This window comes from Vulpes lagopus, chromosome 2, assembly GCF_018345385.1.
Source record: "Vulpes lagopus strain Blue_001 chromosome 2, ASM1834538v1, whole genome shotgun sequence".
Taxonomy (NCBI): Eukaryota; Metazoa; Chordata; class Mammalia; order Carnivora; family Canidae; genus Vulpes; species Vulpes lagopus.
The window spans coordinates 76,220,740-76,238,018 of NC_054825.1; the positions used below are offsets into that span (position 1 = coordinate 76,220,740).

General features: G+C 34.6%; 1 protein-coding gene across 2 annotated transcripts in view; it reads right to left on the reverse strand.

Moving 5' to 3' along the window:
- Positions 1–428: 428 nt before the first annotated feature.
- SPRED1 (sprouty related EVH1 domain containing 1) overlaps positions 429–17,279 on the reverse strand; it is a 120,054-nt gene continuing 103,203 nt past the window's right edge. Inside the window, exons 6-7 of one of the 2 annotated variants that reach the window (XM_041740734.1) lie at positions 7,023–7,124; positions 429–3,483 (exon numbers count right to left, since the gene is read on the reverse strand). In XM_041740734.1, the coding sequence (XP_041596668.1) occupies positions 2,833–3,483; positions 7,023–7,124 (753 nt within the window). In that variant the 3' untranslated portion in view covers positions 429–2,832. The remainder of the gene's footprint in view (positions 3,484–7,022; positions 7,125–17,279) is intronic. The other variant, XM_041740741.1, reaches the window with a different exon arrangement.

Consider the following 17,279-nt stretch of genomic DNA (forward strand, 5'->3'; position numbering starts at 1 on the left):
AAGTCAAATGATTCCCCTGTCAAGGCAGGAGGAACATCATTTATGAATTATTAGTTCTGAACACAAGAAGCCTTCAGACCAAAGTCTTTGTTATGCCATCTAGACGATTTCGTTTTCAATATTTACTATAACTTAAGCTGGTTTAGCCATTTTTTTATGCTACCAGATTAAAAGCAAAGAGAAAGGTTTCAGAGGAAAAGCCAGTTGGCAGTGCCAAAACTGTCTGCAGAAGAAGAAAATATTCCTGAACAAACCTATACAAGTTTTAAGAATGAGGAATTTAAACTATCCTTTTTACACATTCTAATTCACTCAAGAGAACATTCTGACATAGGGATTCAGGTAACATTATATTATCAGTTAGTCTTCTAAACTGGTTTGGAATCTGAGTGTGTTAATTATAAAGATCCAAGGTGAAATAAAAAACATTTCATCACCATAGTTTTTAATGAAGAAACTTGTTTAAAATTGTAAAGGAAAAAATGGGAATGGGATGGCAAAATCTTAGCAGCAAAGTGGTTAAACAAATCGAAAATATTAATGCACAAACATTAAAATATTAAAGCATATATGTTGCATATAAAATACAGTACAGAACCAGGAGTTGCACTATACTGATTAGTGCTTAACAGAAGAAATGATTAAATTTGTTCTTCCCAGAAGTATATACACAGTTCATTTCCACAGCATATTCCTATAAACCCAGCAAGTTATTTTCTTCAGTTATTCACACCTTGCTCAAACCTGAATTATGAACTCAGCACTTACAAATAAGAAAATTCATTCACAAGGAAAATCAATATTTCCATTTTACCAATAAAAAGTAATTTTGAAAGTTAACAGTCTATTCTAGGAAACCAAGTTTAGCTGAAAACTTCAGGGATGAAGATCATCTGATGTAGCAGTGTTCAATTATATAAACAGTAAAAATAAGTCTTAAAACTGCTGCTACAGTGTCATATTTTGGATTTAGTTCATCCAATTGATTTTTTAATACAAAACTAGAAATAACCTCTTCTTCATAACATCTATAGTTATCAATATATTTTTCTTCTTTTCAATGTGAAATAATACTTCAAGATGATCTATATACACAATGTTGTCAGTTCAAGCTGTCATATAAATATAAATGCTTTCTTAAAAAAAAGTATTTTACAGACAGTGTTATATACATTGTTCAGTTTGATCTGGGGCAAAAGAAGAAAGCTAACACAAGCTTAAATATGGTATGTAAAAAGAATGATACATAAATGACATTTTAAAACCTGCATAGAAATGAGCTTCAAATGGTAGTGTGATTTTAATCTTATCACTTCTGAAACTTCAAGCCATTAAAAAAAAGGCACACTTCTCAATTTTATCCCTCTAAGGGAATGTTCTTAAAGAACCTTTACTTGTTAGAGTTTTAATGTAACACTTACCAAAAAACAAAACAAAACAAAACAAAAAAACAACAACAAAACACCCAACCAGACAAATTGAACCCAACTACTTCAAACAATCTGTTGGAACATTTATCCAACTACTTTGTAAATAAAACATCCAGCAATACAATGCTCTGCAAAAGAAATAAAATTATATGTACAAGATATTTCATTCACAATGTTGGATTAAATACTTTCCTGGGATAGTTTAGTATATATTTTAACATAAAATAATTTTGCTTTTGGCAAGTTTAAATAAAGTAAAATGCAACTGGGAAAAGTTATTGTTACATGAATAATAAGCACTGAGAATGAAGCTAAAAGATTATTAACACAGCTGAACATATTCTAGTTTAGCAGAATGATAAATGGAGATCTCAGGAGAAAACTTTTACATGAACTATCCAGTTACATTTTTTGCTATGTAAAACATTTGTAAATGCAATATGATTTTTTTTTGAAGGAGGAAAATCTGAAAGAAAACAACTTGCTGGTTGAATACCACAAAAAACAAAACAACAACCCCAAAACCTCACTTTTTTCTATGTTTACTCAGTCTTTTTATATAAAAATAAGTGTTACATTCCCATCAGAACATTAGACAATTACATCTGTGCTTAAAAAAAAAAAAATTGGTCACTCAAGGCTATTAGAATATTTTTAAAGGTTTTAGATTACCAGAATGTATTGAGATAGAACTCAATATAAACTGTAGCCAAAGGGAAATGAGGATGAAAATATCAAATCATTCACATGGAATAAAAACGTTATTAACTAGACGAGTAAAATATTCAAAATATAATGGAATGTGACAGTAGATATATGTACATCTACTCCAGAACTAGGAAGGGGAAGAAAAGTTTAATATGTGATAATTCGTACCTTATATTTAGTTAAATATAAACATTTGTTATTTATACATAAAACCGCTTTCAAAAAACAACTAATAAATGATTTAGTTGTACTTGTTTTACTTCTTACAATTCCCAAGTGTTAACTTTTCTTAGACTGAAATCAACTGTCCCCTAGTGCACTTTTAGTTCATGTCTTAATGAATTCAAACCTTTAAAAGTCCCATCACCTAATGCATAAATATACAAAAATGCCAAAAATTAATCCCTTTTAGTTGGATATTTTATGCTCACTTTTTATAACCAATAATCAGAAACTGTTTCCTTTTGCAAATACTCTTTACAACCTGTAACAAAACATGCCATGCACTGAAGGGAAAGAGTTAGGCATGGCTAGCATTTGTGAAATGCCAAGAACTAACAAGTTCTGCTTCCTCCACGTGTGGCCCCAATGATACCAGGCAAGATTTCATATTGCTTGCCAAAAGCTTCCACAAATCCAAGTTACCTAATTCCTGGAAACAAAGATTTTAAGCTCATTTTGGCACTGGATCCTTTCATCCAGCAGCTTTATGTTTCCCGCCACAGCACCCACACGCCTCACCACAACGATGGCACATTCTCAAAGGGACATAGCAGCACATACATGGTACAATGAAAGACAAAGCTACTAGGGCTAACCATCGTAAGCAGAACTTGTCATCACTAGTGTCACATGAACAGGGATCAGAAAAATCTCCCTCTGAGTCTGACATACAATGATATAACATGCTCTCTGCACAGAGCATGCAACTAACTTGATATATGCATCTTTTAATAGGGTCTGGAGCATCCTGACATTTCCCCCTGCCATTTTCTTCATGATTAAACCTTTCCTGGCAGTATACGCAGCGGGAACGTTCACCATCTTCTTTTCTTCGTTTTGACTTCTTAAATTTTAACGAGGAAGGCTGTGTCTTAAATACCACAGAGTCTTTGAGTGAACTTAACTTAGTCTCATCCCCACAAGAGTACAGATAGTCTGATTTTTTACTGTCTGGTTTAGAAAACTGAATATTGGAATCAGTATCATCTCTCTCTAAGTCATTTTTCCACATGTCAGGATGTCTGTAGTCTGCATAACGACGTATTAAGATATCTCGAGGGTTTATTCTGACAATCTCATCCTCATCTTGAAAGCTGACATGTCGGATTGATTTCAAAGGGACCTTAAAAGGAAAGAAATGAAATTGGCAATAAGAATGGTGAAGGTTAATTTTACCTGTCAATTTGGAGGGGCTGCAGTGCCAAATATTTGATCAAACATTATTCTGGATGTTTAAGTGAAGATGTTTCTTGGATGAGATTAATCTTTAAATTCATGGATTGTGAATGAAGATTATCTTCCACTACATAAGCAGACTTTGTCAATTAGTTGAAGGCCTTAACAGTATAAAGGCTGACCACTCCCAAGCCAAGTCAGAATTCTGTTAGCAGACTGCCTGCCTTTAGATGGGACTGCAACTCTTCCTCAAGTCTCAGGCCTGAGAGCCCACCTGCATATTTTGCGTATGTACTTCTATTATTTCATGAGCCAATTCCTTAAGATAAATCTCTGTGTATATATACACACAACTAGTTGATTCTGTTTCTCTGGAGAACCCTGATTCATTATAGATTCTAGTACCAAGAATTGGAGTGTTGCTGTTAACAAGGACCTAAAAATATAGAAATGCCTTTGGAGCTGGGTAATGGGTAGAGGCTAAAAGAGTTTTGGGGTGCATGTTACAAAACAGCCTGAGGAGACTGTTGGTAAAATATGGACATTAAATGTGCTTCTGGTGAAGGCTTAGATGAAATGACACTGGAGGAAAGGTGATACTTACAATAAATTGGTAAAGAATGTGGATGAATTATATGCTAGTGTTCTGTGGAAGACAGAATTTGTGAGTGATGGACTTGGATATCTGGCAGAGATTTCTAAGCAAAGTGTTGAAGGCACCCGGTTTCTCCTTGAGGCTAATACTAAAATGTGAGAGGAAAGGGATAAACTGAAGTAGAAATTTTTAAGCAAAAAGCAGATCTTAAAGAGTTGGAAGTCTACGGATAGTGCAAAAATTGAGAAAGCACGTTCTGGAGAGAATACACCAAAGGTGTGGCTGACCAATCATATAATAAAGATTACGATGTGATTCCTGAATCTAATCAACCATCTCAGCGACAATGCTGCCACGTGGGACTACGGGGAACAGGTAGGATGAAATGAAGAACAGCTTTTGCACTTCTAGGATTTACAGGACTGGCAAATAGAGCTATCTGACTGAAAACATGTGCTATCCTTTAAGAATAGGAAAGAATGATCCCAAAGGTGAGGCTCTCTCACTTCCACAGGGCAGGGTCAATTCTCAGCTTCAGTGGATCAGAAACCTGAAACCTTGGGTATGAAGCTATATTACCCACTGTTGAGGGTTTGGGATCACCACTCTGCTGGGCTCACAGGACAAAGCATTGAGCCAAAGCCAAAGAGGATTATTTTCAAGGTTTTAGACTTGCTTAGGACTCATGACTGTTTTCTTCTTTCCAAGATTTCTTCCTTATCAAAAGGGAGTATCTATTCTGTCTTTCCCATCATATTTTGAAAGTAAGTAATTTGTCTTGCTTTACAGGTTCCCAGGTAGAGAGGAATCACATCTTAAGTCTCACCTACATTTGAGTTAAGATAAGATCCAGGACTTAGAATTGATACTAGAATGGGTTAAGACTTTAAAGGCTGTTGTCAGGGGATGAATGTGAGAAACCAGAGGGCGGAATGTTATGGGCTGAACTGTGTACTCCCAAATTTATAAGTTAAGACCCTAAACCCCAGTACTTCAGAACGTGACTACATTTGAATATAAGGCCTTTATTTTTTATTTTTATTTTTATTTTTTTTGAATATAAGGCCTTTAAAAGGTAACTACATATAAATAAGGTCTTTACAATGGGTCTTTTTTTTTTTTAATTTTTTTTTAATTTTTATTTATTTATGACAGTCACAGAGAGAGAGAGAGAGGCAGAGACACAGGCAGAGGGAGAAGCAGGCTCCATGCACCGGGAGCCCGACGTGGGATTCGATCCCGGGTCTCCAGGATCGCGCCCTGGGCCAAAGGCAGGCGCCAAACCGCTGCGCCACCCAGGGATCCCTACAATGGGTCTTAATCCAATTTGACTGGTATCCTCTCAAGGAAATCTGGGGGCACCAGGGTGGCTCAGTCATAGAAGTATCCAACTCTTATTTTCAGCTCAGGTCATGATCTTAGAGTTGTGAGATCGAGCCCTGTGTGGAGCTTCACACTCAGCCAAGAGTCTGCTGGAAATTCTCTTCCTTTCCAGAGGAACCCTCCCCCTGCTCACAAGTGCTCACACTCTTCCACTCTCTAAAATAAATAAAATAAATCTTTAAAAAGAAGCGGGAGTGGGGTGCAGCCCGGGTGGCTCAACGGTTTAATGCCACCTTCAGCCCAGGGCGTGATCCTGGAGACCCAGGACTGAGTCCCTCGTCAGGCTCCCTGCATGGAGCCTGCTTCTCCCTATGTCTGTGTCTGTGTCTCTGCCTCTCTCAGTCTGCCTCTCATGAATAAATAAAATCTTTAAAAAAAAAAAAAAAAAAGAAAGGTGGGGGGAGGAAAGAAAGAGAAATTTGGACATACAGAGAGAGGCACCAGAAATTTGGGTACACAAAAGAAAGACCATGTGAGGACAGAGCCAAAAAGTAGACATTTACAAGCCAGGAAGAGAAGCCTCAGAAGAAACCAAAGATGCCAACATCTTAATTTTGGACTTTCAGTTTCCAGAATTGTGAGAAAATAATTTTTTTGTTTAAGCCACTCTGTCTGGTATTTTGTTATGATAGCCCTTGCAAACTAATATATAGACATACATGTATACAGCTTGGCTATATGAATCTCTGAAAATGACTTAAAACACACTACACTCACTTGTTCTCATTTCCTCCCTTTCTGCCTTCTCCCACCCCCTTTCTGACTAGACTGTCTTCCTGAGGCCAGGGAGCAAATTAATCTTTTTGGGGATAAATCAAATGGAATCTAAATCAAAATGACCTTTCCCTTTAGTTAATACAAGTGGGCTTCTTGTAGTCACATTTGTATTTCCTAGTCCCAGTCCCAGTCCCTGGACACAGTGACTGGCCTACAGGATAGCACCTGATCCAGGTTGAGACAAACTTCCATTCTCAAGATATTTGGAAGTGGGGCTAAAAAACACCTTTAGATCTGGGCTAAAGGTGGAATGATGGATACAGTCTATTCAATTAACAATACATAATTCCTATTGGCTTTATCCAGTGATAATACACAGTGGCAATTCCCAGGCTCAAACCAGAAATTTAAATTAAATTTAAGTAATAATGTTTATAAACATGCATGTAGCAAATCTATACATAAAAAAAAGTTTTCTAGGGATCCCTGGGTGGCGCAGCGGTTTGGCGCCTGCCTTTGGCCCAGGGCGCGATCCTGGAGACCCGGGATCGAATCCCACATCAGGCTCCCGGTGCATGGAGCCTGCTTCTCCCTCCGCCTGTGTCTCTGCCTCTCTCTCTCTCTCTGTGACTATCATAAATAAATAAAAAATTAAAAAAAAAAAAATTTAAAAAAAAAAAAAAAAAAGTTTTCTAGTGTAATTCAGCCACATGGAAAATAGAAGGACTAAAAAAACTTCACTTGTATGCTAATTATATTCCATATCAGAAGATAAAACTAAGATCACTTACCCTATTTTGGGACTTTAGGCTTCCACATTCCTTGGATATTTGCCGTTGTACATATTCTATACTTCTGTCCTGAATGTCTAGGCCTGGATGACTGAACATTATCTAAAATATAAACAATTCCTACTTCAGTGACAAGAGAATGTATTTATTTTTAATAAAACTATATACAGTGTGTATTCCACAACTTCTTAGCCTATTAGTAGAGAAGCTTTTCAAAATAGTTTTAATAAAAATCATTATTTGAATCACTCCATTTATTATTTAAAGTCGGGTCATCTGTTACACATTTAAACTTTAATTTCGAAAGTAACATGAACTTCTGGTTTCTGATTCTGCATGTAAGGAACTTAGTAATGCTACTCTGTCCTAACAAGTAAAAGATCCAAATAGAAAAAATTTCACCAACTGTTCTCAGATCTGTAAGAGAGAGGAGTACACAGCACAAACCACTGCTTCCAAGACTGGAGAAAGACAGGAAAATAAAGGGAATCACAGCTCACTAGAGCAGATTCATGAGCAGAAACTGCAGCAGAAACCAGTGCTAAGGTGAACTGTAATTGATGAGTTGCCGGAGCTCAAGGTATATAACTCAGAGTCAAAAACTCCAGGTGGATCCAGTCATGGTGAAGCTCTCAAACTTCTGAGTTACTGCCAAGAGCTCAATCAGGTTCTTGGGAGTAAATATCAGAAAAATCCCTGCCTGCTTCCAGAAGGGGGAGGGGATAAGGAACCATTTTTGAACTGTGCCAGAATACTCTGGGTATTATTGTTTGTTTGTTTTACAAGGTCTGCCCTCAGAAGAAACTAGTTAATCAGAGCCTGACCTACTAGAATATTATCAGACCCTACATGACCTAGGAGAAGAGAAATAGCCAACTCTAACCACCTGACCCAACTAAAAGGTTAGAAAAAAAATGTGAAATACTTCTGGAGTTCACAGTCCAAAAGCAAAGGCTCATTCTAAAAGATTAGTCCTAATCACAGGACTACAGAATGTTTCCCCTCCCCACCCATACCTCACTACCAATACTAAAGCCCTATTTATAGCAGTTCCTTTTACCCAGTACATCATGTCTAGCTATTAAAAAAACTGTAAAACATACTGAAATGCAAAAACACAATTTGAAGAGAAAAAACAAGCATCAGAACCAGACATGGCAAGGATGCTGGAATTAACAGACTAAGATTTCAAAACAACTATGATTAATATGCTAAAGGTTCTAATGAATAGATAGCATGCAAGAACAAATGAGCAATATAAGGCAAGAGAGTAAATTCTAATAAGGAACCAAAAAATGCTAGAGACGACAAACACTAAGAGAAATGAAGAATGCCTTAGCTGAACTAGACCGGATATCACTGAGGAAAGAATCGGAGTTATTTAAAATAGTAACGACTGAGAATTTACCTAAATTAATGTCAGACACCAAGCCACAGACACAGGAAACTCAAAGAACACCAAGCAGGATAAATGCAAAACAAAACAAAACAAAACAAAGCAAACAGACAAACAAAAACAAACAAAAAAACCCCACACTATACCTAGCATTTCATTTTCAAACTAGAAAAAATCCTGAAAAATGACAAAAAAAAAAAAAAAAAAAAAGACCTTACTTATAAAGGAATAATTACATCTGACTTCTCCTCAGAAACCATATAAGGAGGAGGAAATGGAGTGAAATATATAAAGTTGGTGAAAGAAAAAAATCCGCCAACCTAGAATTCTGTGCCCTGACAAAACAAACTTCAAAGGAGATATAAAGACTTTCTTAGGCAAATAAAAACTGAAGAAATTTGTTGCCAATAGGTCTGCCTTATAAGAAATATTATGAAGTTGTTTAGAGAGAAGGAAAATAATACAGATCAGAAACTCAGACCTACATAAGAGTAAAGGAATATTAAAGAAGGAATAAAATAATTTTCACATTAAAATTTTATTTTTTCTTATTCTTAATTGAGCTAACAGAATAGCTTATTCAAAAATAATAACAATGTATTCAATCATATATGATAATGTATACATATGTATGTACATATATAAAGTGAGATAAATAACAGCAATGATATAAGAGATGGGAAGGAGGGATTAGGATTATTTTGTTATTATAAAGTAATCCCAAAGCCTGTAAAGTGGTTTAGTATTCTTTGAAAATGAACACAGATAAGTTTAATATCTTACATACTGCAAACCACAAGGCAACCACACAAAAAAGGTAAAAACAAATATAATTTACGTGCTAAAAAGGAGAAACTGAAACCATATAAAATGTTGACTTAAACCACTAAAGACAGAAAATAAGTGAAAGGCAAAAACAGAAACAGAGGACAAAGGTGACAAATAGAAAACTGTAAAAAAAAAAAAAAAAAGGTATTAATTCCACTGTTTCAATAATCACTTTGTTAATGTCCTAAAGGTACCAGTTAAAAGATAGAGACTATCAGAGGGAATAAAAAAAGCTAAGACCCAATTACAAAAAACATACTGTAAGTGTAAAGACACACATAGAGTAAAAGTAAATGGATGGAGAATACTACACTATACTAACATTAATTAAAAGGAAGCAAATTTAATTCATTTCAGACAAAGCAGACTTCAAAGCAAGGAAAGCTATCGGTTCAAAAAAATGCATTATATAATGTTACGAGATTAATTTTCTAAGAAGACCTAGAAATCCTTAATGGTACATGCTTAAGAACAGAGCATTAAATTACACAAGGCAAAACTTGATAGAACTGCAAGGAGAAATAAATGTACCTATTACCACAGCTGGAGTCTTCAATACTCCTCTATCGGAAATGGAAAGACCCAAAAGGCATAAAAGCAGTAAGGATCTAGCTGAACTCAACACCATCAATCAAGTGAATATTAAGTGAAACCTATAGACTACTTAGCAGCAGTATTTTCTCAAGCTCACATAAACATTAACCAAGAGACCACATTCTGGGCTATAAAACAGACTTTAATAAAATTTAAATGAATAGAAATTATACAATGTTCACTCTTAGACCACAAAGGAATTAAATCAGAAACCAGGGCAGCCTGGGTGGCTCAGCGGTTTAGTGCCACCTTCCGCCTAGGGCCTGATCCTGGAGACCTGGGATCAAGTCCCACGTCAGGCTCCCTGTATGAAGCCTGCTTCTCCCTCTGCCTGTGTCTCTGCCTCTCTCTCTGTGTGTATCTCATGAATAAATAAATAAATAAATATCTTTAAAAATAGATAAACAAATTAATTAAATAAACCAGAAACCAGCAACAGGAGGGTAAGTGAAAATTCCCCAAATATGTGGAGATTAAACAAAATAACAAATTTCCAAATAACAAGTAGATCAAAGAAGAAATCAAGAGAAATTAAGAAGTATTTCGAACTAAATGGAAATGAAAATTGTGGGATGAAGGAAGTGCTTAAGACGGAAATTTATAGCATCAGCTATGTATATACATATTAGAAAAGAAAAAGCTAAAAACAATAATCTAAGTTTCCACCTTAGAAAAAATAGAAAAAGAAGATTAAATCCAAAGCTAGAGTTTCTAGTTAATTCAATAAGAGGAAATAAAAAGCATATAGATTGAAAAGGAAGAAATAAAACTGTCCTTGTTCACAGATGACATAATCATCTATGTGGAAAATCTGAAAGAATTGATAAAATAACTCCAAGAACAGCAATTATAGCAAGGTTGCAGGATACAAGATTTATATAAAAAAGCCAATCACTTTCCTATATACGAACAATAAATACACAGTTTGACATTAAAAACATGATACTCTTCACATTAGCACTCCCCAAAATGAAATACTTAGGTATACATCTAACAAAATATGTATATAACATCTGTATGAGGAAATCTATAACATGATAATGAACAAAATAAAAGAAAATCAATGCAGAGATATCTCATGTTCACGGATTGGAAGACTCAATATTATCAAGATGTCAGTTCTTCCCAAATCGGCCTATAGATTAAATGCAATCCCAATTAAAATCCTAGCAAGTTATTTTGTGGATATTGACAAACGATTCTGAAGTTTACAGAAAGGGGCAAAAGACCCAGAATAGCTAACATAACACTGAAGGAGAATTAAAGCTGGAGGACTGACATTACCTTACTTCCAGGCTGAAGTAATCAAGACAGTGTGGTATAGGCAAAAGAACAAATAGATCAGTGGAACAGAAAGATAACCCTGGTTATGGCAATGACTTTTCAGATACAACACGAAAGGCACAATCCATGAAAGAAAGAACTGATAAGCAGAACTTCATTAAAATTAAGTCTATGTGCTCTGCAATATACAATGTCAAAATAAGAAGAAGACAAACCACGGACTGGGAGAAAATATTTGTAAAAGATATTTAATAAAGGAATGTTATCCAAAATATACAAAGAATTCTTAAAAACCAATAAATAAACTACCAACTCAATTTAAAAAATGGGCCAAATATCTCAACAGGCACTTCACCAAGAAGATACACAAATGGAAAGTAAGTAAATGAAAAGATGCTACATACCTTAAGTCATCAGGGAAATACAAATTAAAACAATGAGGTTTCACACACAACTAGTAGAATGGCCAATATTCAGAACACTGACAACACCAAATGCTGGGGAGGATGTGGAGAAACAGAACCCTTACTGACTGACTGCTGGTAGGAATTCCAAATGTTACAGCTACTTTGGAAGACAATTTGGTAATCTCTTGTAACACTAAACATATTTTTCCCATATGATCCAACAATTGCACTCCTTGATATTTATCCAAAAGATTCAAAACCTTATGTCCACCCAAAAATCTGTACACTAATGTTTATAGCAGCTCATATTTGATTGCTAAAACTTGGAAGCAACCATAATGTCCTTCAGTAGGTGATGGATAAAGTGTGGTATATCCAGACAATAGAGTATTATTCAGTATTAAAAAAAAAAAAAAAGACGTGGAAGCATTTTACATGTATATTACTAAGGGAAAAAAACAATCTGAAAAGGTGATATACTTTATGATTCCAACAATATGGCTTTCTGATACAGGTAAACTATAAAGGTAGTAAAAGGGTAAGTGGTTGCCAGGAATTGTGTTTTTGTGGGGTAGAGGAGAGATGAATAGGTGGGACACAGAATTTTTAGGGCCATAATGATACCATAATGATGGATATACGTCATGTATTTGTCTGAATCCACAGAATACAAAACACTAAAAGTGAACTCAAATGTAAATTATGGACTGTGGGTGATTATGATGTGTCAAGGTAGGTTCAACAATTTTAACTTTCCACTGGAGATACTTTTCACTTGGGCACTATATATTTACATACACACTCATGTATGTTTGCATTTATGTGGATCTTTGAAAATTTAGTGCTTCCTTACACTTGTTACATTATAGATACGTTTCTCTGTTTGATACATATAGCTTTACCTTATTTCTTCTTAATATTCCATTGAATGAATGACTTAATTTATATAACTAGTCTGATTAATATAGTCTTTCCCCAGCTTTTACTGTTATAACACAGCTGAACAATATCTTTATACAATAATTTTTAATACACATATCCAAATATATTTGCATCACAAATTCCTAAAAGTAAAATTGTTGGATTAAAAAGTTTGTATACTTTAATTCAAAAATGAATTTAAATGGATATATCCAACTTGAACCACCTACTTAGTAGTGTCTTAAACAAAAAAGAAGTTTAATAAAAAGTTAAAAAAAATAAAAAATAAAAAATAAAAATAAATAAAAATAGTTAAGGCTTCAAAGAGGTTATTTCATTCCCAGCCTTGTTTCTTACTGTTTTATAATTTTACTTTCATTAGCACTTTAATCACATAGTAGGACCATAAAGAGAACAGAAGCAATCTAATTTTAATTATGAGATAGGACTAAAGGACTAATGTAGGATGAAATACAGTTTCTGGATTATGGTGTTTACTCCCTCTAACCTGTCTTTATTATGCATTCTCCAATGTCTACCTACTTCTATCTAGTGGGAAAAATTATGAGCTACTATTTCCCAGTTTTCCTTTTAGTTTCAATATATTCAACTCTATTTGATATCCTAAAAAATATATAGTACTAGGCATTATGGGAAGCATGATGTAGAAAAAATGGTTCTTAACCTTACTGACATAAACTTATGTAATTATAACTTAAGGTGGAATATGTAAGAATTCAGGAATTAATGGGAAGAAATCACTGGATTCAATAGTCTGGGATGGTGTCATGAAGAAAATGGGACCTGAAGTAAACACAGAATGAAGTAAGTATTTGGGCAGATTAAAAAAAAAAAAAAGGATCTAAAACATGCAACTTGATATACGAAGATGCAGCACAGCTTGTCAGTGGGGGAAGGAATTCAATAAATAGTATGAGGACAATTAATTATCTATATGGAAAAAAATAAAACTGGTTCCCTACCACAGAAGAGGAATTAATTTGAAGTGGGTTACAGATAAAATTTTAAAACTTTTAGAAGAGGGAGAAAATCTTTGAGATAAAAATAGGGAGGAATTTGTAGAAACAGCATCAGGAAAAGAAGGGTAAATTCAGTTGCATTAAAATTTAGAATATCTATTCATCAAAAACACCTTTAAAGAGAGTGAAAAACTACCATAAACTAAGAGATATTGCCTATATATAAAACTCAAAATGGGGAAATATCCATGAAAATTTTATTACTTGGATTGCTTGGGAACAAGGTCATATAGAACACTACGTAATTAAAATCATTTTATAAAGGAAAAATCATCTATAATTTTGCAAATGCTCAATAAATATCTTAGTTATAGAACACATGAATCGTATATGCTAATTTGTCTAATTTGTCCAGAGTCTTCTGTACACATCAATGTCAAAAGCCCATTCTTATACACCTGAAGAAACTCTTGCATATGAATAGTTGGAACAAGAAAGTTTGTACTAGCAGTATGTTTAATAACAACAAAAATATGGAAATTACTGAAATATCCACTGGCCAAAGAAGAAGAAATAAGTGGTGAAGCTACCAAGAAAAGCACAGGAATGCAAAGCAAACAAAATCCAAGGTAATGGTTACCTCTAGAATGAAGGCAAGGGGATAGGACTGGGGGTGCTCCTCTCTGTTTGCTGGTTTCTCAGGTGTTCACTACGTATATTGTTTTCTATGGATTAAATATGTCATAAATTTTCTATCAGAAGCTCACTAATACATGTGCCTTTATTTGTCCACAATGAAATGACCTTCAGGAACTTGAAAGTAAGCAAAATCGAGTAAAAGAAACATAATGACTTCTAGGCCTATTAGACCTAACTAATATCTGACTGAGAGCATTAGCATTTTGAAAGAATGTACCTATCCATCAAAAGGATTTAAATAGCCCATGGAAGCACAGAAAATGAGTCAAAGACAAACACAATGCCTACCTAAGCATAACTTGAGGAAAACCTAGTGTTTTTTTTTCAGCTAATGTTAGGTAACAATTCTCCATAGGTCTCATTTCTGCACATCTAATGAGGAAAGATGCCTCTGTTTCAGATTATCTATGCAAAGATGGGTATAAAGCGAAACCAATGAAAGATAGTGTCTTTCCTGTTTTCAGTTAGGTTTGTTTAATATCCAATATGACTATGACACTGTGTATTTCCCTGGCAGAAATCAGGCAAACCTTACTATCCTTTATAAAAGACTTTGGGTTCCCTAAGCCCAGGGTTCCAATGCTGCAATGCAAACCACTGAGTGTGCAACATCCACCCTGAGCAGCTTAGCACCATCCCCGTGGGACTTGGAAGGTCAGGGGACCAACACAAACATGAACCTCATGCTACTTCATTGTGCTATACAGTAATAATGTCCTTTGTCTCTCATCTACCAGTCTTGTCTTCTGCCAGCATCCATACAATTGGCAGGTTAACCTGTTAGCCAGGATAAAATCTCAGACTGTTCATATTTCTTGACAGTGAGGAAGGAGTCTAGTCCTTTTGGCAAAATTGTTCTTCTGTTGTAGAGAAGAAGGCTCCATCAAGCTACCCAGTCAAAGGCAATTAAACATTCAAAGCACATAAGTACTCTGCTGGGCATATAAGCATGAAACTAGATTTGGGCAATGATCTACATCTCATAAAGATCTACTTTATGTAGACAAAGTACTTAACAAGTTACCTCTAGTTCTACAATCCACAGGATGGCTTAAATTTTACATTCTAATTTTTACATACCATTTTTCTTAAATTTGATTATTTTAATCCATAAAAGATGACTCCAGTCTTAACATCCTGACAAAATATGGTTTCTGACCTTCAAATTTAAGGACACGTTCTGTTATACTATGGGAAATTCACCATGTGAGGCCTATTGGGTGACATCCAAATGGAGAAATTATACCACTATAACAGGGCTGTGCCAAATACAAGTGTGCATTATCCCTGTTAAGAAATTTCTGTAATTACTTATTAAATTAATAGGTAATATCTACCATAGCTTTAAAGGAGAATACATACTATATTCTAATTCCTAATAAACTGAGTTTGCTTATTTTAACATCAGCAAATGTGTGTAATTAAATGTCTAGTTATACAAACTCATAAAACGTAACTCTTGTTTCTCTGTCACATCAATCTTGAAGATAAGGAAAATATTGTAAAAAGCCTGGAATTTCGACCCAGAAGCCATGTTCAAATCCCTATGCTAAGAGCTTCCTGCCAAATGTTGTTTATTTCCCGGTTTGCAGTTTTCTAGCATTATTTTGTACTTTACTTCAGGTTGACCACAGACTTCAACCACTTCCACCACTATCATTGTCATTTTGGGAGAAGGGCTCAGTTCTCTTCCCTTCAGTCAAAAGAGTAGCTTAAAGTTTATAGGTAGCCAAAAAGGTAGGTCAAATAATTCCCAGGGTCTGGGATCATAAATATTAGTCTATTATAACTTTGTGTTACATTCACCAAGTTTTTTATTTTTTTAAGATTTTATTTATTCATGCGAGACACAGAGAGAGCGAGGCAAAGACACAGACAGAGGGAGAAGTGGCTCCCCACAGGGAGTCTGATGCAGGACTTGCCTGGGATCATGCCCTAAACTGAAAGCAGACACTCAACCACTCAGCGGCCCCTACACTCACCAAGTTTTTTCTCACTGCTCAACTATAGGAATCACTTGTCTAGTTCAGGATGTACATATATCCACTCTCTCCTCCACTGGTAAGTTTCTTCTGCCCATCACTCAAGATACTGGAACATATTTTGTATTTAAAAGTGTCAAACTGGGTATCTCTAATCTTAAATATCTTATTTCCTAGGATGTCTAGAGGGTGCTGATCAAATATAACTCCAGATGGATTATTTTGATTCCAAAATCCCTGGAACAGTGTAAGTGAACTATTTTCAGCCTCTATTTTTGCTATTATTTTTTCTCAAAGTAAGACAGGCTTAAAATTACTTTCTTCCTTCTTGTACCAATATTTTAATGTGTTTTTCTTAAATTTCTTATAATATTTCATAGTAAACTTAGAAAAAAACATGCACAAACTATAGACAATTTCTGTCCCCCAAATGAGGCAGTTTGCCATAGCAGTTGTTGTGAAGATCAATATGAGTTATATAGTGCTTTAAACAGTACTCAGCATATACTAGGGACCAGCTATGATAAGGATTAATAGGCCATACTTATCAGACTTAATGAAATATAAAGCTGCTTGTTTGCCATAAAACGAATTATTTTAATCTGTGCTAGAATACAAAAGGGGGAAAAAGGATGAAGGTAGAAACATTTAACATTTGTAAATAATCTCAGAATTCTAATAATTCAGTAAGTATTAATCTAGTGACTTTGTTAAGGTATTTAACGATCCTATGCATGAATTTCTTCAGTGATAAAAACTAAAGATACTGGCTCTGCTAAAATGAAATACTGGAATCAAGAGCAATTAGTGAAGTACCAAAAGACTATAAAAATCTCTTTCTTAAAAAAAAAAAATCTCTTTCTTAAGTAGTCTTGATTTCCTAAGACAATTACAAAAGTCAGATAAAATTATTAAACATGAAAACACATATAACACTTTAGCAACTAATCTGCAAATAATTAAATATGAGAAGAAAAGTCATCTTCCAAAGTAAAACCAGGATAATTCTCAGAAATTTGAGTGTTGCTTTTAGTAAAGTTTTTTTATTTATGCAAAACATCAGGAAAAAATACTAACAGTTCTAAAAAAAAATAGGTTTCATTATGCCACTTCTTCTACTATGATGTTAGAGGGGGAAAAATGTAAAGATTATCACTATAATTGCA